Genomic DNA, 22,429 nt, shown 5'->3' with positions numbered 1-22,429 from the left:
TAGCAGTGTCATTTTTACTGAACATTTTTTAACATTTTGAAAATTGTAGCAGAGAACAAAGTCTCAAAGTAGTCTTTAAAGACCCCCTTCAATGAAAATCACGTATTTAACACGTTCTTGTGGCATTTTTCTCATAATGGAGGGCATGTATAAAGAGAATTAACATTCCAATAGCATTTCTGAGTATTTATTCAAATCAAGAATCAGGAACAGATGAAAAAATGCCATTGGAAAAAAATTGTAGGCGGGCCAAAAGATGATGAAAAGGATGATGGGAAATGGGGACGGGCTTACTCTGCACCAACGCTTCCACCCACAACTCAGAGGTGAATTTCCAAGTAACTACTGCAGAAACGACGTTTGTTTATTTTGACAGTATAATCATAATTAAAAGACTACTGGGAACACTAAAATACATCAAAAGATGATCGGAGAGGGACTTTAAATTTCTCTTACAGCAGTAGGATATTTTTTTGCTGTATAAATGTGGAAAAATGACACACAGATTAATTTGAACCACCTATTGATGGATAGAACGAACAAAGCACAATAATCTTGTATTATTCTACGTTGGACTAATCAAAAAATTTCTTTGAAACTTGTGCAACTGACTTGTTCTGGTCTTTTTTCTTCATGTATTTCTGTCACAATGTCATCGTACCCTCAAATCATAGCAATTAACTTGCCGAGAATAATTTCTATTTCAGATAGGAACGATGGTTAAAATGACAAAAATACGACTCGGGTTTTAATAAATCTGAAATCTCCTCTTAACGTGCAGTTTAAATGTGAAATGAGCAGCTTCCATTTTCTGTTAAGATTATATTTTATGAAAAATGTAAGAAATGAAAGGAAAAGGATGAGATGACATGAGCTGATGAAGCTAATAGCTGGAAAACTAGTCTCGCCTTACAGTAGATCTGACTTTGTCTGCTTCCAGCCTCTCTCAGTGTTACCATCCTACCTTCCACACACACATGCTCACACACACACCATCTATGACAGTCTAAGTTGACACGCTGAGCACAGCTCTACTACCACTGATCCCTTGAGTCTATTCTTTCTCCCGGGAGAAGGTCAATTCAATACTGTAACCCTGAAGACACACAGAGACCCGCTCTCACACTTCTTAAGACACACTTCAATAGAATCACCTACACACAAACTTGTCTCTGTCACTTTCATCAGTCAATCTAGCTATGTACTGACAGGATGTGTCTGTCCACAGTCCAGGTAATCTCAGAATCCTCTTTGAGGAAGTGAGGCATTAAGTCGCCCTGACAAACTCTTTAGTCTCACTCAAACTCAACCCACTCTCTCTGTAAATTGCCTCTTTTCTCTCTACTCTTTTCTTTCTTAATCCTCCCCCCTGTGTTTGTCCTTGTCTTTTTCAGCTACCTTATGTGCATCTTGTCCACACATTATGTGTCTACTCATCCGGAGTAAAACCAAAGCACCTCTCTTTCTCCTGCTCTGACACACACAGAGTTTTTTTAATTCGTTCACTTGCTTCTTCTTGTCTTTCTCCCACCACCTACCTTGCATCTGTCCTGCCTGAGTAGTGAAGAGACTGGACGAGCAGCCGATCTCCGTCCCCAAGAGAGACCCATAATCCTGCTGAAACACTGAGGGTAGAGGGATGGAGGGAGGGAAAAGAAGAGGTGAGGAGAGGACAGGGTGGGGGCACACCGCAGGTCATCACAGCCTGACCCGTTTTAAACTACCATGACCTTTGGTGCTACCACAACCTGACCGCCTCACCTTTCAGACAAACTCCTACAGTAACTCCCAAGTACGGTGGCCCTGAAGTGCAAATCACATCAACAGATCAGTCTACGCAAAAACATACTAAAGATCACAATGACAATTTAAAAAGCTAAGCAAGTAATACAAAAATATTTATATTTTAGAAAACACAATTCCAAAAAGAATTAAAAATGAAACGATTCAGAAAACAAAAGTAATTTCCAGAAATCAATATGAAATGTAAAAAAATGAAACCAGAAAAGGTATGTACTATGGGTCATCGCTGATTGGATGATGGCATTTGAGTTTTTTCAAATGCATTTTCAATGTCCACATAATAATAAAGGTTTTATGATTAGTACGGCGCATACTCAATGTTGCTTCATGCCGAATAACTTTTGGTTGAAAAGATGGACAAATGTCATCATCAAATCAGTGATGTCCCATAGTACTGACCTTTTCCGGTTTCCTGTTGTGTTTTGTTTTGTAACATTTCAATTTCTTTCCTGAAAACATTTTACTTTGATTTCATTTTTTTTGTGTTTGTGTTTTGGTTTCTGTCATTTTGTTTTCTTTTAAAATTTACAGCAGTTTTTTTTATAAATTGTTTAGCTTTTTTAATTGTCATTGGGATTTTTAAAATGATTTTGCATTGTGTGATTTGTTAGTGTGATTTGCACATCAGGGCCGCCGTACCCAAGACTTAAAAAAAGATACAGATATGCAGTGTTTCATTCATCGTTCTTCCAGCTGTCCGCCGTTTCTCAGCCAGTCAGTGCCATTCCACTATGAGGAGCAATTCTTTTAATATGGAACTTTATTGACATGGCAACTTATCAGATTACATCCTTCTGACTACTTTGAAAGCATTGTGTTTTTTTCCATTTGAATAATAGGTAATTAAACGAATAATCACACTTTGATCAGATATGTACTGTAATTAATAATTAATGAATCTTGCTTTTGAGCTAAATTATTTTTTCTATTTTAGTGGTTTTATAAAACTTAAATTGAAGACAATTCACTCCTAGAACTGGTGTTTTCTGATAATTCCCTTCCATTTTTTTTTCTTCCAATGCATTCATCCACAAGCATTTCAAAACAAACCTTTCCACTGACAAGTAAGCATGTCTGAGGTACAGCAAAGAATGACAGATAATGAAATGAAAACATGACAAATGGAGCATGAGTGGTGCCTGTTATTATTAGAAGGGTTGGGATTAATTGTGTGACAAAAAATTGGGACTTTTTTCTTGTGATTGAGACCTGCTAATCTGAAATGGCTACCACTTTATGGAAAGTACCAACCTAAGAGGCTGGGATTTGGAAATCTCCATGACTCGTTGTATGTGGAATACTGCGGATGGGAATATGGACTTCCGGAAAAATCTCCACCTATAGATAAAAGAAAACAGAAAACAGGAAAAGAAATGTTTAGGACAAACAAAAGATTAACAGGGATTTGCCTAAAGTTTGTTCGTATTCGTATTTGTTAAAAGGCAATATAAAACAATTAGTCCCTGTCAGAGTAAGTTTTGGAGGAAACTTCAAATTATTAACAAAATATACACCGATTTAATAGGAAATTGCCAGATCAGCAGTTGACATAAACTGCATTTTATGGAACACACATTTAACCCTTGTGCTATCTTAGATGACCCTACCCTTACATTGACGTGTTCTCCCTACCATGACAAAGGTGGATAAAGGTGGAAAGATTTCATGTAATCCATGGACACCAGTGAAGATCACAAATCATTGAAGAAAAAAGGTTCAGAGCACTGTCTAGTGGGTCTAGATGACCCAACTCCCAATGTTAAAGTGCCTAGGATAGCACAAGGGTTAAAGAAAGTCCAGCTAATGTTTAATCATTATTTGACTACTACTACTACTACTACTACTACTGCTACTGCTACTACTGCTACTACTACTACTACTACTACTGCTACTATTACTGCTACTGCTGCTGCTGCTGCTAATAATATGAATAAGAATAATTGTTGTTGTTAAAATTTAGCACATTATGCCATGTTGACTGCATTTTATCATTAAAATATTTGAAAGAAATACAATTAGGAAAGAAAAAACTAAATAACTTTATAATGTTTTGTCATTGTATTTCCACTCATTTTTCCATAAATGCACATCTAAATACCTTGAAGGCACGACTTTTACAACATTGTTTATTATATAATATACATTTATGCAGTAGAAGGCCATTGCAAATGAGAGTCAAACATAAATATACAAAAAAAGGGATAAATGCGTAATTTGAGGGGCTAAAGATTTCCTTTAAAAATAGGGCCTTTTGCTATTGTTATTTCTGCAATGCCCAAAAATCCACTCAGATGAAAATTGTGTAATTTTAACATTTCTCATGATAAAGGGCATGTATGAAGAAAATTAAGCTTGCAATTGCATTTCTGAGTATTTCTGTATTTAAATTGTTGTGAATCAGGAGCAGATGAAAAATTGCTATTTTAAAAAACTTGTTGATGTGACGTAAAATTAACAATCGGCGGGCTGCAAGCTCCCTGCTCCGCTCCATTCTAATGCAACCACTTGCAGACAAATAGATCCATGTACAGTATGTATTTGTTTTCCTCGTCTGAGCTGGCATCTGGCTCAAAACTGTGCGGCCGGATAGCTTCGACATTGCTCGCCACTCTTTTTGCACCGGTAATATTAGCCTGGGGTTGTGACGGGCTGTAAGCTAGCCGGAGAGAGTGCAAACAAAGAGCGGATGGGGAGTCAGGATAGGCTTACTCCGGCTCCACATGTCCCATCCACAGCTGAAATGCAAATTATTTACGAACAACTGCTGCTCTGCAAAAACTCTGCCATATAAAATGACAGGTTTTTTAGATTTTGGCTAAAGCTGGAATAATAATAATTAAAGGACTAAGTCACAATAGATCAATAGATGATCTGAGTGGGACTTTAAAGAAACTTGAATTGATGATCTCTTAAGTTTTGTCAATAATGCTACCAATATTGACTCAAAATTGGGGGACAAATAGGGGGCAAAGCCTTTCACTGTTGTCACCTATACAGTAGCTTAAGCCCTCTATATACACATGTGCATTTATATAAAACATTAACCGTTTGCAGCGTTTTCTTTTCCATTTTATGTAACTTCTATCCATTTTGCTAACACATGGTAAAGCTTTTCCAGCATGACGCAGTTGAGATGGACAGGAGATGTTAGCGAGGCTGCTGAAGTTCAGCCATACAGTGGATGATGGCAAAGCTTTTCTCCCTCATTTACTACCCACTGTCTAGGGTTTACCCTTCCTCTTGTTTTCTCATCCCTCTCCTCCCTTCACTTCAGTCTATTTATCTTTCTGCCTCCTCTCTTTTCTCTGGCTCTTCTGACAACAGCCCACCCATCACTTATCACATCAAAACAACAATCTTCTCTCCTCCCCTCATTTCTTTGCTGACTTGTTCTTTCTTTTTCCCTCTTTTGCTTTTTCTTTTTTCTATTTTTTTATTCCTTCTCCCGGGGGATCCCTCTCCCTTGGCTGACAGTCACAGACCCTGATGCCCCCTCTCTCCAGCCCACCCTCCATTCCTCTCCTCTGCATCTCGTTCTGTCGGTTCTGCCTCACTGCTCTCCTACACCCCCTCTGAGTGTCAGCCCCCCTGCTGCAGAGAGAAAGACAGAAAGACAGAGGGAGAAGGAGAACAGCAGAAGAGAGTTGCTTGCTTAATGAAGGTATGATATTAGACAGGGCGAGCAAAAAAGAGGATAATTTGCTTGAGAATTGCTGAGATAAAACAAGCTGGAAAAGCAAAGTTTGTAGATTATCTCCTTTAACAATTCTTGTCCGATTATTGATTCAGGGAGCTGAGAGAATTCTCTGAAAAATGCAAACATTGACACTGAGGAAGTGCTCGCATACAACTTTTCTTTGTCTGTGTGTACATGCGAGTGTGTATCTGTTTAGCTGCGTCTGTCAGGAGGGGTCGAGATGTGGTCTCCATGGCACCCCTGGGTGTGAACATCCTCTCCCTTGTCATCACCGTAGTGACGGGAATATGTCAGGTTGTTTGGGAGATGAGAGGCGGGGGCGGGGAGAGAGGAGGGGAACGAAGGCTCAGGGGTCTCCATCGTGTAGCTCAGTGTCAAGGTCGCACGCACACGCTGTCAAAAACAAACACACATGCACGAAAACAATCCCGTACACCGATCCAAATACACACTCAAGTATACTGTCAAACCTGAGGACAGGACGGGGCGAACGCAGGGGGACAGGGCAACAGGGTTACCCGTCTTTAGATGTGCTGTTCTTACATGTCCGCAGAGACTCTGTATGTGTCAGCCCCAGAATGTGTGATACTGAATGATTGGGACAAAAACTTGCAAAAAAAAAACCCTGTTAGCGATTCAGTTTCGGTGAACAGCAGCAGCATCCCTCTCACTGACCATCGCTGTTGCTTCTGGTGTGAACGAAAGCAAAGAGGGAAGAAGAATGGCGTTCCGGGATTGAAACACAAAAGCGCCATGGAAGGCGGAGTGGAAGGGAATGAATGAATTAGTCGTGGGTCACTGGTGATTCTCATTAAAAACAAATTACTAATGTTGAGGAGGGACAGCTGTGCTAGTGTGGCTGGTTTCTAATGATACTCGGGGAGACACACAGCACAGGCGCAAACACACGCACACGTAGACACACAACACATGCCACCTCCTGGGACCGCTGTCAACCACAGTGTAGACAGACAAGAAAGAGGAAGTGTCAGAGCTAAGTACATTCTCTGAAGACTCACACACGTGCGTGCATACTGCGCACATCGAAGAGGAATTCAACACATTTATGGGTGCAGATGAGCTTTTCATGGCACGACAATCACTGAGTAATTGATAACAGGTACTTACAACAACAAGCATTATTCAAAGTGCCAACATTCCTTAAGGAACGTTCAGACCATTGACTGTACAAGAGAACTGGACTGAGTGAGCGTGACAACACCCATAGAAAATGACTTGCTTCCAGACAAAAGTAGTGAATTCAGTCACCATTTTTTCACAACACAGACACCGCCATGTCGCTGCCAGATGACGTCAGTGGGCAATGATTGGTCCGAATTGGTCTTCGACAATGTTTGGCAACCACTATCGCCAATCAGGAGTGAGCTTGTTGGAAACCCATACACCTACCACCTGAAAGCAGGCTACAGGAAATCTGACAACCCAACGTTTGAAATATGAGATGACATATTTCTATTGAGGTGTCTGATTGGTAAGTTTACAACTTGAATAACTTGCGCTAAAATTATCATGAAAAAAAACTAGGATTAACAAGAACATGTTAAAGAAATGCATTACATGAAAAATTGTAAATTTGGTAAATATGACTTAGTAATAGCTGTTTATAAAAGTTTAAGCAACGGGTACTTCCTATTGGAAAATGGGGGGAGGGGGGATCATTCAGTCCAGTTCCCTTATACAGTCGATTATTCAGACCAGGATTTCCCTTTGGCATGCTAGAATTGGAGAGCCTCGTGTGGATCTTGCAGTAGATATGTACCTGAGTTTAAATTATAAAATGTCCTGGCCAAAACCAGCATTTGATAACTTGCTGGGATGTGAACCAGCCTTTGTTGTCAGTCACTGTGTCAGCTTGCTCCTCTACTGATGATAAAACCCAAGCTTTATTTACAAAAGAAGATCTTAGATCCAAAAGAATAAATTCACTGACTTTCCAGTCTGATCACGGAAGCCCAGCCAAGTCTTTCCTAATCCTGCCAATTGTTTGTGTGTTTGTCATTGACTTTCTACTTTTATTTTTTTAACTCCCTTCACCCTTTTCTGGTCATGAGACATGGATCCTTAACCCTCAGAATTCCCTGAACTCACCGGTAAGGGTTGCCAATCATATCGGCTGTTTACAATGATGCAAGAATGAAACAGACCCACCAGGATTGATTGAATGATTGATGTTAAGCATTGCTATGAAAAAATAGTTTTAAAAATACGTTACTCGCGCAAATTATGAAATATGTAAAAAAAAAACTGAAAAAAAGATAATTTTTAATTTAAAAAAAGAGATTTTAAGTCCTTAGAAAACAGAAAAACACACTAAAATTATATGGATTCAGATTCTTAATTTAAATGAATATTTTCTCATGTTTGTGTATAACTGTGTGTCAGTATTCTTACCAGGTACCATGCCAGGGAGGGATGGGGTGGAGTAGCTGCCCTGTCCGGTGGGAGGGACATGAGGGGGGTACCCTGGCAGAGTTGTGCTTGCCAAATCTCGACCTATAAACACAGACAAAACCACACATTTACCATCTGCGGCATCGTATTATCAGGATCTACTCTAACATTCAATTTCTTTGAAATATTTGTGTTTGTATTGTATTTCCCGCCGTTTTTAGAGCATATTCTGACAAAAAAGACTCATAAAACGCTAAAGAATGAGCTAAATTGTGATACAGAATTTTATCTCACCCAAAAGAACCTTTTGTTATATTTATTATTGTCTATTATTAAGCTGCAAATGACCTTCATGTTACATTCCAACCCTGAAAGCAATTATACTAAAGACTTAAATCGTGCGTTGCTGGGTTAAAAGCCTACAAGCATCATCTGAAAAACGCTTCACCTCCTGACAGCTCATTCATGACATGCCGTTTTCTTTTGTTTCTTCCCTCCTTGTTTTCCATCCTCTGGCACTTATTAATTTACAGACTCGCCGTTTTCTCCTTAACTACACCCCTCCTCCCCTTCTTCTTCCTCTGTCTGTCAGTTGGTGGATAGGATATATAACTGCATTAGACTACATGACAGTGTGTCGCCCCAAATCATTTCTCTGTGTTTGCACGCAGCAGACACAGGGAATGTGTGAAGAGGGTGCCCTCCATTCATCATCATCATCATGTACGCACACTCCGGCACACGCACAACCACCAACAGCCGGCTCCTGCTGCACGCACACACACATTTATCCTCATCATAAACTGCTCAGGATCCAACACCATCAATCCCATTCACTTTCCCTCCACTTAACCAGCGCTACCTTAGTGAGAGATGGAGGAGGAGAAACGACTGAGTGAAATAAAAAGGAGATCATAAAAGATGGAAAAGAAAGCTATGAAAACTAAATATAGACAATTTAGGGAAACCTGAACACTTTAATGACAACTGTGGTGGTACAGTGATTTTTTCTTTAAAAGAAAAAAAAGCATAATTAGTCATATTACATTATTTCACCCCTGATAAATGAACAATTTTTAAGCTTACAGCTAAATTATTTTTACTTTAAGTGTAAACTATAGCGACTTTTATTAAAACATACATATTTTAATGTTTAATCTATTATTGTCATAAAAATGCTAGAATGTTCATGCAAACATATGAATCTTAACGACCCACTCCAATGAAAAATTGTGTTTTTGGTGTTGTTATTATGTTCTTGTGGCATTTTCCTCACAATGGATGACATTTATAATGAAAATTAAGCAAAATTAAATAGAGTATTTCTTTATTTAAATGAACTAGGATCAGACAAAAAAAATACTGATGTAAAAAAAGCTTGCAGCCGTGACGTAGAAGCTACATTGGTGGGCCACCAGCTCTCTGCCCAGCTCCATTCTGATGCGTTCCCTTGTAGAGATTCATGTATATCTTCGTGTTCCTCATCTGAGCTGGCATCTGTCTCAAAACTGTACGGCTGGATAGCTCTGATATTTCTCCATTTTTGTTGCAATGGTGTTGTTAGGATGGGGTTGTGAGGGGCTGTAAGCTAGCAGGAGAGTGTAAACAGATGTGAACAGGCCAGAACTACTGCAGCTCTGTAGAAACTATATCCTAGAAAACAACACCATTTTTTTACAATTTTGGCTAAAAACAGCATTATTGTAAATAAATGACCACTGGGAACGCTTTAGAAGATGATGAGAAGATGACTGAAGTGGGACTTTAAATGTTTGATCTTCTGAACGTATTGGATTAATTTTTTTTTATAGTTTTTCAAATGACGTGCAACATAGAGAAGAACTCAGAAAAGGCAGTAAAGGCAGTTTGGTAATTTAGACTGAAGCCAAGGTCACATTAAAATCTCAGAAGAAAAAATTAAATTTTTACTCCAAAACAGTTTCTTGGCGTTATGTGAATGACAATACAATATTATTATATAATATTTGTAAATATTTGCATATCATCATTATTATTATCAGATATGTACCAAATTCAGTTGAGTGGTTTTACATCCCTGTCAGTCAGTGGATTTATACTGACTTGTGTTTGACATCACAGACAAAAGGGTTAAGGAAGTGTCAATTCTTACTTAATTAAATAGTAAACTATGATCTCATTTTACGTAATTGACTAGACATTACTTAAATATTCACATTTCCATACTGGAATATCAGTAAACAACTGCAGTGAAGGATGTAGGAAACCATAAGTCCACGAAAGCTCCTTTTATCTCTGCGTGTTTTCCTCTCTGTTCATCTCACGTGTGTCTCCTCGCCTCCCGCCCTGCATGTGGTTTTCTCTTACAGACCCTCTCTTTTCTTCAGCCTCCCTCTGTCCCTCTCTGCCTCCTCTCTCCTGTCTCGTGTAGTAAAGTTTTTCTCTGTGTTTGACGCGACAGCGAGGCATTAGTGCAGACGGGCTACTCATCCGCTCAGGGTCAGTGCACAGGGCATGGTGGAGAGGGAAGGAGAGGGTGAAAGAGAGGAGAGATGGACTCTCTACAGCCAACTTAGAGGGGGCAGACAGGGCCAGATCCTCTGAGAGGTGTGTATGTCTGTGCGCATGTGTGCTTGTGCATATGTATGCCAGTTGTATTGATGTATCTCTTGTCCTTTGCTTTAGAGGTCAACAAACAAGTACAAGTCTCTTCCAGTCTCACTTGGAGCCATAGATGAACGCACTTTTTATGTGATTTTCTGTTTTTTTCTCGGCCTCTCTAACTTTTAAACGTCCATGAAAAACTCAGAGCAACACATGTCAGACATGGAGGCGTCAATCATGCACAGTGTGACACAGATCAGGTTCAGGAAGACCTAAACAAAGTGTTTGTTAATGTCACAGATGCAGTAACACTGCGTCAAGCACGCAGACGTGCGAACCCCTAGAGGGTGCTCTACTCTGAGGGAAGAGACAGGCAGGGAAATGCATGCATAATATTCTGATCGTGTGTGTATGTCTATGTAAATATGAATGTGTGGGTTAGCATGCATAAGCAGAAATGGAAATTTTATCAGGCTATCTTATTCCCACACTCCCTGTCTCTTTCTTTTCGGGTTTGTGCAGGTAATATCCCTTTGTGGCTTTGACGAGCCCATTCCCAGATATCCCAAACTCCCAGATCAATGATTTCCCTCATTACAGATGGGAGCGCAGAACCCTTGTCCAAGTGCTCCCTGGTCTACTCTTAATTAACCACTGCCTCTCCCAGTGCCCCTAAATGGGAAAAGGGGAACAGACGAGCCTCTACCTTTTTACTTCCTTCAACCTTTCTTTTTCCCCCTTAGCCCTCTCCTGAGGTCTGGAGCAGTGAGCTCTTTGAGCACTCAGATCATGTATTTTAGTCATTACCAAGGGAAATACACAGTCATCTGACAATGAATTTCTGTTTTTTAATGGGATTCAGGAGTTAGGTGTTTTGGTTTAGGATTTTATGAACAGGAGGTCTGTCTTTCAGAAGGCTGAAAGACAAGAGGAAGGCATTTTTACTTCAAGAAAATATACTAATTATAAAGGCAAATGTACTTCTCTATTTAGCTTAATTGGCTTAATTGAAGACTAAATAATCAAAGTTCCACTCCGATCATCTTTAGATTATTTTAAATGCATTCCCAGTGTTATATTAATTATGATTATGCCCTTTTTCGCCAAAATGAAAAAAAGCTGGAGTTTTCTAGGATATCATTTCTGCAGAGCGGCAGGAGTTCATCAAAAATTCGCCTCTGATTTCTGGACGGTTCTGTTGGTGCGGAGTAAACCTTCACTCGTTTCCCATCATCCCTTTGTTTACACACTCTCCTGGTAGCTTACTTCCCCTCACAACCACACCAGCTCAGGCGATGAAAGCAAAGGCGTACATGGATTTATTCGTCTGTAAGTGGATACATCAGGATGGAGCGGAGCAGGGTGCTTGTGGACAGCCGACTGTAGCATCTACATCAATGCTACAGGCTTTTTCCAACTTCCAATTTTTCATCTGCTCCTGATTTACAATGTTATGAATAAATAAATACTCAAAAATGCAGTTTTAAGCCTAATTTCTTTTATATGTGTGCTATACATGTCCTCTATCATGAAGAAAATGCCACAAGAACATGTAGGAAACACACAAAAAAACTATTTTCATTGGAGTGGGTCTTTAACCAAAATATTTCATGAACACATTTTTTTAAAATAAAGTTCAAAAACAAATGTCACATGTGAGTGACCTGATAACCAGGTGACTGTTTTACCTGGAACTAGTGAGTAGGACTGTGGACCGGAAACACTGGATCCTAACTCCCCCGCTGTGCCTGGATTGGTTAAACTGTTCTTCATTTCATCTAGTCCACCTGCTAGCGAGGCCATGGCAGAGTAATCTGATGTCTGGAAAGGAGAACAAATGAACAGAGAAAATGTAATTACTAATCAGAAGATCCAAACAAGTGTGTAAGGTTTTTTTTCCTCTTTTTTCTGCATAATAATATTTCTACAACATGACCCAATTGCCATGTGTAAGGGTAAATGAGCTTTTCCAGAAGCACACACACAGTTACATCCACAACACACCTCCACCTGCAGTTTGGAGTTTATTGATCTGTTTACAAAGACAGGGATTTACTGTACAAGCAAGTCCAACAGTCTATAACCACAGGATCAGCTCGCGCTTTCTCTTCATCCCTCTCATCCTCAGACTCCAACAGTACACAGCAAACATATATTTACCCAGAAGCCCTGTGGCATTACACAGACTATAGCTAGCAAAAAGCCTCTTGTCTCCCTAGATACCAACAACAATAACAACTGTGATCATCTCAGCACACATTCATATAGACCCCCTTATAACACCCTCTCTTACACACTCAACTGACTTTCTTAACTAAACACAGAGGATAGAGTGATAAACTAAGGAATACATCTGTAAATATACAGTCTTAAGACACAGCTGTGCCAATCTCAATAAGACATAAAACAAATACAGGATTTTCATTAATTAGATTTGCTTTGTGTACATTGTTTCCCATAAGCCAGCGGTCTGCATCCTGAGGCTCTAAAGCCAATTATCAGGGATAAAACCGGCTCTTTTTGCCAAATATCAGGGTTAAATGAGTCACTTTTATCCCTGATATTTTGGCTCTTTGGCTTTAAAGAAAAAAGTGATGCAGATTTGAATAAATAATGGGTTTGTAGATTTGGTTAATTTGCTTTAGGTAATTAAGTTTTGTGTTTAGATTTTTAACATGTTTAAACATAGTTTAAAACATTTTTTATCTTCTCTCCTGCTCAACAGTGTCTAGTTACTGCTCAAAGGCAAAATAGTCTTAACCCTGGAGAATCCAAGAACAATTTTCTTCTGGGCTTTTTAAGCTAAGTTGACGTCTTTTTTTTTGGTTTTGTTAATTTTGGGTAGCAGCAATTTACAGCTGCAAAAAGAATAAAAAAATGAAACTAGTAAAATCATCCTGTGGGTTTTCCAAGGTTAAAGTATATAATTGCATTTACACAAGTAGATTTAAAAACAATTGGATTGAAAATCAATGCTGTTGTGTTTATATTCAATATCAGAAGAGGAAAAAAGGATGAGGGCTCACGAAAGCGTCATGTTTGACTTGACTTTCTTGCTTTTTTACTTCAAGTAAAGCTGCTACAGCAGTAGAATCTTAATTTACACAAGGTGGATTTTTTTAAAGGAACTTGTATGTGTTGCTGTCAAAAGTAAAAGAAGTTTAATTTGCTATAAACAGAAAAATGTAACATTGTTATAAGTAGTATAAGTCTATTTTTCTAAACAGTGAGCTGAGACTTAGCAGCTCTTGCCGAGTTTTGGTCATTCACAAACTCAACTGTAAAGCTCTTTGATCGTCAAAGGTTGCAGATCCCGGTCTTAAGCAATACTTTGTTTGTAAAAACGCATCAAAGAATTCTGTTTCTCCCACTTATGGCTCTGCAAAAAAACATCCTAAAGCAGATTCTACTCAGACAATCCAGAAAGCAGCTAAATGGATTGATGATGAAAATTGTCCTCTCACCTGTGTTTGACCCCCCGGCCCAAAGCCTTGACCCATTCATCATCATTTTGTCGCCCAGATTTGTTCTGTGTGTGAAAGATTATGAGGGAGTGTGTGGGAGAGTGCGTGGTAATTTAAAGTGATGTGTTTTGACGCTGATGATCACACATAGATATAGATTGACCACTGAATTCATCTCAAGGCTGCTGCACTCATGTCAAAGGAAATGATCTGTCCAGTTAGAAACACTTTTCTTTTATCATCTCTGACCTCGATGGGAACCGTGGTCTTGAAAAGGGATTTTGGAAAGAGCGTGGTCTATCTTCCACGTGGAACAACGTCTCCACTGGTTACTTTGTTACTAGCTCCAGTTACAGTATGATCCTTAAACTTGTGTTTTTTGGCTTGTGAGCCAAACCTTTCAGAAAACTCATCTTTGGGTCAACATTCTAAATCTCCACAGAGAAGACCAAAATATGGTTTGAACCAGCTTTTTTGTTGCAAGGAAAGGGTGTAAACCCCTGATCGACTCCCGTACCAAACAAATGTACAGTGCTACAATGGACAAAGATTGAATCATATTCATACAGAAATTAGGCCCTAAAGTCACATTTTAGCTCAGCTAATATATTAGTTAGTTCAAATTTTAAATAATTTAATCAATTTTGCATACATGTGCATTAAAAAAAAAGTTATTTGGACAATATCATTATATGGAATTACTTCTTTCAAATTAAACTTAAAGCAAAAGCATCCTTTGTTAACTCCTGTGCCAAGCCTCTTCTAAATAGGGCTGGGCAATATGGCAACAAAAAAGAATCTAAAAAAAAACTAAAAAAATAAAAAAATAAATTTGACCTTTAATTTTATTTAAATTGAATGTTTTCCTTCCTCCCTTTACTTACTTTAACAAAAATGACAGAATATGTTTAACAAAACCTATTTTATTTTTCTATTTTATTATAATTGTTCTGAACACAAAGTGCAGCCAATTATAAGCTGTGTTTTTCAAAAATGTTTGAAAAACAATGCAGCAAATGTTTTTAGAGCTAGCTTGAGCATCTCATGGAGAGCAGCACTTCTCGCACTCGACAGAGTCTCTGTTTTGGTTGTTGAAAGAAATTCGTTGTCCTCCCACTTTTGGTGGCAACAGCTTTCAAACAAATTTTGCAGTGTGCGGTTTGTTACTCCAAGTCTGAAGTCACAAAACCGAACCAGTTCCATACAACTAAAGAACCTGTTCCTTCTTAGGGAAGAAGTTGCTCTTTGCTAGTTGCGTACAGCGAGAAACTGGCTGGCTGGCTTACACTGAACAACAGAGGCCCAAGAAAAATCTTCTAAAAATAACAAGTTTTAATTTATTGCTAAAATCGATTTATCGCCCAGTCATACTTCAGACTCTGAATTTTCCAATAAAACATGTGAATGTAGTGAATACATTCTGTGCTTTTCAAGTGTACAATTGTTTGTGTGTGTGTGTGTGTGTGGGTGTGGGTGTGCACAAACCACACTAATCAGAATTTCCTTTAGGTGACGAGGTGAGAGTTTTGCACTGACCCTTTAAATACGTCTGCATGTGTGTGTGTGTGTGCAAGGTGTAAGTGTAGCCGTTTGTTTGTGCTCACTGACCTCTTAAACACCCCTGCGCTCGTCATCACACAACACAACCACTGGACTGTGACCTGCCAAATAAGAGCTTACACTGTACACTGCACACACACGTCTCTCTTTGCCCCTTTATTTCTCACACATAGAACCATCAGACCTCTAGTTTTTTTTTTTTTTTTTTACCCAATCTAACATGGCATCCCTGCACACCCTCCTGTCTTGGCCACACTCTGTCTTATTATAATGACATCTAATCTGTTCATGTATCAATGTGTAGATGAAGGCCAGGCAGCAGTGTTAGCAGAGGAGAAGGGGCCTGCTGTGGTAATTGGCCATGATGAAGTTTGGCCAGTGGGGTGACAGGGCTGCTAAGGAAGATGGATTATTCTCATTCGCACCCGTAAATGTTGTCAATTCCACCACTCATACAGCACCATCAGCCCTCATCAAAGGAGAGAGACGCAGCTGCCAGGTCGAGAAGGGGTTGGACTGGGGGGGCTGGTAATGCTGGTGGAGAGAAGTTGTTCGACAGGGCGGCAAGACCTGAACTTGGTCAAAAAAGAAATAAATATAGCCTGCCCTGGCACAGAGGAAGGGGGATTTGCATCTACCGGCTGATTCAAGTTGAAGTTCTACTCTCATCTCTTGATCTATTTCAAAAGTGTTCCCATTGGTCTTGATTATGTTTGTAGCCAAAATCAAAAAGCTTGTGTCATTTTTTAGAATATAGTTTCTGCAGAGCAGCGGTACTTTATTAGCAACTCTATATTCACAATATACTCAAAATTATTAAGATTTTCTAAGTGAAAATAACCAAGGATTAAAAAAACATATTTTCTATCATTTTAAAATGCAAGAATATATACAAGCTTCTTATAGGAGGATTATTATAATTTTTATTTTAGTCTGTCTTAAATTTTTGGTTTGCGTTTCTCATTTTCATCTTTTAGATTTTTTTAAGATATCTTTAATACATCAAAATGGTCTGCTGACTCAGATGTGGCAAACCAATGGTTTAGTCTAAATCTCACATCAATAACAGATGAGCCTTAATCGTCCCTTCAGAACACACAAACACACATAGACCAGCCATGCTGGCTTTCATCATTTGCATAATAGCATTTCCCTTTTTCTCAATTCTCCAAATAGCTCCCATTTCTCTGTCTGCCTCCCTCTGTCGCTTTTGCCACATTGTCCTGTGTACCCCTGATGGAAAATGGCTCGACTATAAACAAACACAATTCCCTCTGTGGCCCACAAACAGAGACTGGGATTGTCAGGGAAGGAATTTATCTGAGCTCAAACTGAGCGTGGCAGCAGTGTGGAGGATATTTATTTTACAGACAACCCAAGCAGACCTCAGCTCTTGCGAGAGCCAAAGAAAGTTTAAAAACTACAAGTTCCTGTAGTAAACAAACAAGGATCCCTTTCATAGTAATATAGGGAGAGCTGATTGCTGTCACAGGCGTGAATGTGAGTCCATGTCAGAATTAGGCATAAAACCATTTGCTGTGTTGATTTTACTTAGACTAGAGCACTCAAGTCTGTCAAAATAATCTATGGATTATTCAAGTCACTTGAAGAAAGTTATTGGCCTTTGACTTTTTAGCTGGCTTTTGTCCTTCGCAATTTAATTTACTTTTGTGGAAAGTTAAGCAAGTTCAATTAATAAAACTGTATTTATTTTCTAGTATGACAATAATGTAAACAGGAAAGAAATATTTCACAAATAAAAGCAAACTAGATCTGTTTGACTTGTAACACAGGAGTTGTCCAAGTCCTCAAACTGACAAATGTTATGTCTGAAAACATTTTGGCTCAATTTTTCCTGGTTTTCTTTGTCCCAGTGTAGCCAGATTGGTTGGTTTTGAAACAGGCTCTTGGACCCGGGGCAGCAGGGGCGGCTGTGAGGCCTGTCAGCCCTCCTGATTTATCAGCTGGATAATAGGAAGTGATTGAAGGGAAATTCAAATGAACGCTCTCTGACAGGCACACTTGCAGACAAAAATATGGGCACACGCACATAAATTAATAGTGTGGCTTAATAGACTACTAGGGGGCTATGAGGGGAAGATTAGAAAAAAAGATTGCTTTAAAAAAATAGTCTCTTGAATGACTTTCAGATAAACGATAGAAGAGTAATTTTACATATATAAGATTTGGTTTAAGACTTTTTTTTCTCATGTGTTTGCAGAAAATTCAGAGTGCCCTCAAAATAATAATGGAGAAAATGATATTTGAGCGTAACTGATCATAATAGGAGTGTGTTTGTGTTTCTTTTTCACAGAAATGCAGTTTGAATCACAATGTTTTAGAGCCATAAAATTAGCACAGCTCCGCTAGCAGGATAGTTCCTTCCACACTCTTTTTAAACTCTCATTCACAACATAGAATGACCCTTTTTGACCACAACCCTACAAGTACCAGCCCAAATACCAAGGGGCTGAGCGGGAGCTGCTGGAGTGTCAGTGTTAAGCAGTGCGACTGTCAATCAGCCCCCCTGGGAAAAAACCAGGGAGGGAGGTCGGCAGTGGTGGAGAATCTGAAAGTGATGTAGATTTGTGTGTGTGTGTGTGGGGGGGGGGGGGGGGGGGGGGGGGGGTCCTTGCATCTCTTTGTAATGCAGTTCCTAAAGCCAGTTTAACCCCAGTGTGACCTGGGTTTTAAAGCCCCTATCCCAGACCCCCGACCTCATCAGCTTGACCGGGCTCAGAGACGACTCTGACCTGTGATTCATAGGTATTATGGGCTTCGGTTTCAGTCTATAGAGGCTCTACAAGTCGATCCCTGTCGACATGTTGCCCTGTGCCACAAGACTCCCAATGCAAGTAAGGTGAACATGAATGGGTTAAAAAGCCAAACTTTACCCTCTAGGTTAAAGGCTGCATTGTATTTGTATTTCCTCACACATCCACTCCTCTTAAGTGTCTGCCCTCTTGTCCTTGACAGCAATTGACTAAACAGACTTGAAGTTTTAAAAAGCCACAGTGAAACAAATGTGTCATTTTGAGACAATGAGGTAATAGTCCCTTAATGTGGACTGGAGGGCAGCAGATTAGAAAACATCTGAGAAAAGGTAGACAGAATGCAAATAATCGCTTGCTCTCATTTTGTTATTCACAGTGGAACTTATATCTGTCCATTCCACTCAGATTTACATTAATTTACCGGAGAAAAAGGGCCGGAGGTCAATTTAGCTGAAACGTTAAGACGTGCAAGCACACCCTTGTTCACTGTTCTTCCAAATTTGTGTCTTACATGCACATGCACACGCATTCAGCTCATTGCTATGTGCATCAGCATCCACGCAACTCCATCACTGTTCCCCAAGCAGCAGGAAGTGAGGTCATAATGAGAGCCGGGTCAATTTGCTCATTAACCCCTGCAGCGTTTTTTAGATCACAGAATCAATAGACCCACTTGACTTTGTCTCATCACCCGGTCCTTCAGGAGACAGGAGCTTTCAGTGGTGTGCCAGACAACAGCAGAAATCCACACCTGATGATTCCATTAAAGATGCATCTTTAACTAAGCAGGAGGCAAAGCGGGCTGGTTTTTCTGATAAAAGTATACAAAAAACATCCTTTGTTACAGTTGCCTTTATGCCAACAGTGATTATATAACTACATCCTTCAATGCTTATTTTAAGAAATCTGATTGTAATCCGGATTTTCACTTGGCTTCCAAATCTTGGTGCTCATGATTCACTGCCCTGCAAGTTTTTCAGCTATTCTTCCCCTACTCACTGCTGATTAATTTTAAGATATTTTTAATAGTTTTTACAAGTCTTAACAGTCTTGCGCCTTCTTATCAGTCAGATCTTTTAGTCAAACATGAACCCTCGTGGACTCTGAGATCCTCGGGCACTAGACTACTAAGCATTCTGACTCAAAAACCCAAACCTACGGAGAGGCATCTTTTCAGCACTCTGGCCCTCGTTTATGGAACAGTCAGCCTGAGAGCCGCAGAGAGCATTGACCCATCTTTTTAACCTGGCTTTTCGCTAATTTTACTGTCTTTATTAGTTTTATTTATTTTGTATTTATTCATTTATCCAATTGATCATATTTTACGATTTTACACAAGACTTTTAATAATTCATTTAAATATTTATTATTTCATATTCTATTGTTAATTATTTCTTTCTTTTACCAATTATGGATAATTTATTTTCACTTTTTATTCTCATTTTTATTTCCAGAGCTTCCTCATTTGGATCTTCTTCTTCTGGGTCGGCTGTTGCTCAGCCGCTGCAGCTCTAGATAGTCATAGAAACTTGTGTAACCATGAGTGAACGTGAATTGTTTCAACGCAGAAGCCCCAAAACGTTACATAGACTTTTCATTGGAAGTGGCTGCTTAGACGCACGTTCAAGTGCGGTGGGAATGTAGCTTCTGAAGCCTCTGAATTAAATATGACACATCTAAGAAATTATTCAAATTTTTTACAAAAAAGTTACAATTTCTTACATCTGAAACAAAAGCAACATAAGAGGAAGCCTGACTAGGGATAAAAGGATAAATATTTGTCAATCGGTGAAGCCAGTCTGGCCCCAAAACCCCGAAACCCTTATAACTTCTCTTCTGCATCGCACTGATTGCTTAACAGAACAAACATGAATCATGTTAGACCTCTAACTTTCCCAAACTCGCCCTGAGCTCAATGCCTCACCCTTACCTTGCCAGAGTCAGGGCTCACATAGAGCTCAGTGCTGGATTGGATTGGACAGGATGGCTGTCTGTCAAAGAGGCGGTCCAATACCTCGATCTGCTGTGGTGAGAACAGCTCCCCTCTCATCTGCTTCCTGAGGAAGTCCCGCCCACTGTGGCCATGTCCGTTTGCCAGTGGCGACTCTTGCAATCCTGCATAAAGAAAACAAGGGGAGGAGTATAAATGGTAGGATTATAAACAGTGAATAAATAAAGTAAAATATTGAAGTGAGAAAATGCAAAGAACCTGCAAAAAAAGGAAGTGTTTATAAGTCTTCATCTGATCAAGCGAAAGTGAAATAAACAATGATAGCATAATGCAGGAGGCAAAGGTTGATAACATAAATCCCCGAGATTGATGCAAAGAAAGGAGAAAGTGGACTTGAATTAACTCCAGTGAGCTGATTTGGGATTGAGTGATTTCATAGATAGTGGAGACTCCGAGAAAATGGTATACAAATACAATCCATTACTGAGCAGACAGAGTCTCTCCGTCTTGATCTCTCAAAAGTACACCCTCCTCTCCTATAAACAGAATTCAGAGTCTCGCTTGTCGTATCACCCATACACACACATGCACACAAATATATATTGCTTTGGTATCAGTATTAGACTGTGAGCTCTCGTTTCCTGCAGTTATTGCAAGGCTGAGGCGCTGAACGAGACAATTATAAGAACTCTGAAGAGTCGCGGGCCACAAATGATTAGAAAGGATAGAACGCAAAAAATAAAGAGAAAAAAGGCGTAAGGGTGAAAATCCCCTGCTATAGAGCCAATTCGTCGCTCCAAACTACTCCTGAGAGCTTATTTTAGTCCTGGGGGTCAGTGTGTTTGGTGAAGTGTGTGTCTAGGGTATGATATGACAGACAGGTGAGAAAGCATGGGGAGGGGGGGCTTTAAATTTATATACATTTTTCCATTTGGACTGAAAATACTGATTCATTTGTGCCAAATTGTGCTTTTAGAGAAAAGAAAAGACGTCAAAGAACTCGGGTTTATCTTTGAATCCCAGTCTGTGTTCACATATATTTTATCTTTATTACAAAAAATTTTTAACTTTTCACAATTTTAATTATTTTATTTATTTTTTTGTTACATAAAACAAAGTTACTCCTGATGTTTCTTCTTGCCTTTACCTCAAAAATTGTTTCAAAAGTCAAAATTAACATTAAATAAATTTGACTTCCTAAAACAATTGCAATATTTTGACAATATCTTTATGAATTGATTATTTTATGGGCCCTGTGATAGGCTGGTAAACTGTCCAGGGTGCAACCCGCCTTTGCCCAACAGCTGCCAAGTTAGGCCCCAAAAGGAAATGGTAGGACGGATATTTTTCTCTGTTGATCCTTGAATTTCTTTGAATGAGTAAACTAGCCATAAACCAATACTGTTTGATGAAAAAACATTTATTTTAGTTATCAAACTAAAAATATTTAAAGACCCATGCCAATTTTAATTCTGTTTTTTAGGTTTTTAACTTGTTCTTGCGGAATTTTTCTAATGATGAAGGAGATATATGGAGATATGTTCAAACTATTAAGCATAAAATTCTTCTTCTGAGTATTTATTTTTTCAAATCATTGTGAAACTGGAGCCGATTGAATAAACGGCAGAAAAAGATTGTAGCTAAGACATCATAAATACAATGGGCGGGCAACAAGTTCCCTAATACACTCCATTCCGATGCATCCACTTGCAGACGACTAGATCCACGTACGTCTTTGTTTTCCTCGTCTGAGCTGGCATCTGGCTCAAAACTGTACGGCTGGAAAGCTCCAACATTGCTTGCCATTTTTTGTTGCACTGCGGATGTTAGGTTGGGGATGTGAGGGGCTGTAAGCAAGCAGGAGTGTATGTGAAACAGATGGATGACGGGAAGTGAGCAAGGTTTACTCAATGCCAACAGTACTGCCAACTGGCTGCACGGTGGCACAGTGGTTAGCGCTCTTGCAAGAAGGCCCCGGTTCAAGGGACCTGAAACAGAATCAGCAATGGGGGACCTTTCTGTGTGGGATTTGCATGTTCTCTCCGTGCAAGTGTAGGTTTTCTCCGGGCAATCCGGCTTCCTCCCACCATGTAAAAACGTGCTTCAAAGGGTTATTGGTTACTCGAAATTATCCCTTGGTGTGAATGTGAGGGTGTAGGGGTGTGTGATGGTGGTGACCTGTCCA

The 22,429-nt window shown here is 39.4% G+C and overlaps 1 protein-coding gene across 9 annotated transcripts in view; it reads right to left on the bottom strand.

Annotated features, from left to right (window-relative positions):
• The window catches only part of LOC101169910 (paired box protein Pax-5), a 56,672-nt gene that overhangs the window by 5,778 nt on the left and 28,465 nt on the right, over positions 1-22,429 (bottom strand). For 3 of the 9 annotated variants that reach the window (XM_023956470.2, XM_078943958.1, XM_078943959.1), the window contains 5 exons: positions 20,224-20,408; positions 12,184-12,316; positions 7,913-8,014; positions 3,055-3,141; positions 1,539-1,625 (listed from right to left, as the gene is read on the bottom strand). In XM_023956470.2, coding sequence (XP_023812238.1) covers positions 1,539-1,625; positions 3,055-3,141; positions 7,913-8,014; positions 12,184-12,316; positions 20,224-20,408 — 594 coding nt within the window. The remainder of the gene's footprint in view (positions 1-1,538; positions 1,626-3,054; positions 3,142-7,912; positions 8,015-12,183; positions 12,317-20,223; positions 20,409-22,429) is intronic. The other 6 variants (XM_023956476.2, XM_023956477.2, XM_078943960.1 and 3 more) reach the window with 3 other exon arrangements.

This window comes from Oryzias latipes (genome assembly GCF_053564925.1).
Source record: "Oryzias latipes strain Hd-rR chromosome 1 unlocalized genomic scaffold, Olatipes_Hd-rR_3.1 chr1_Y".
Lineage (NCBI taxonomy): Eukaryota > Metazoa > Chordata > Actinopteri > Beloniformes > Adrianichthyidae > Oryzias > Oryzias latipes.
Note: the sequence above shows the minus strand (reverse complement) of the source record. Positions and strands in the feature narration are given on the sequence as shown.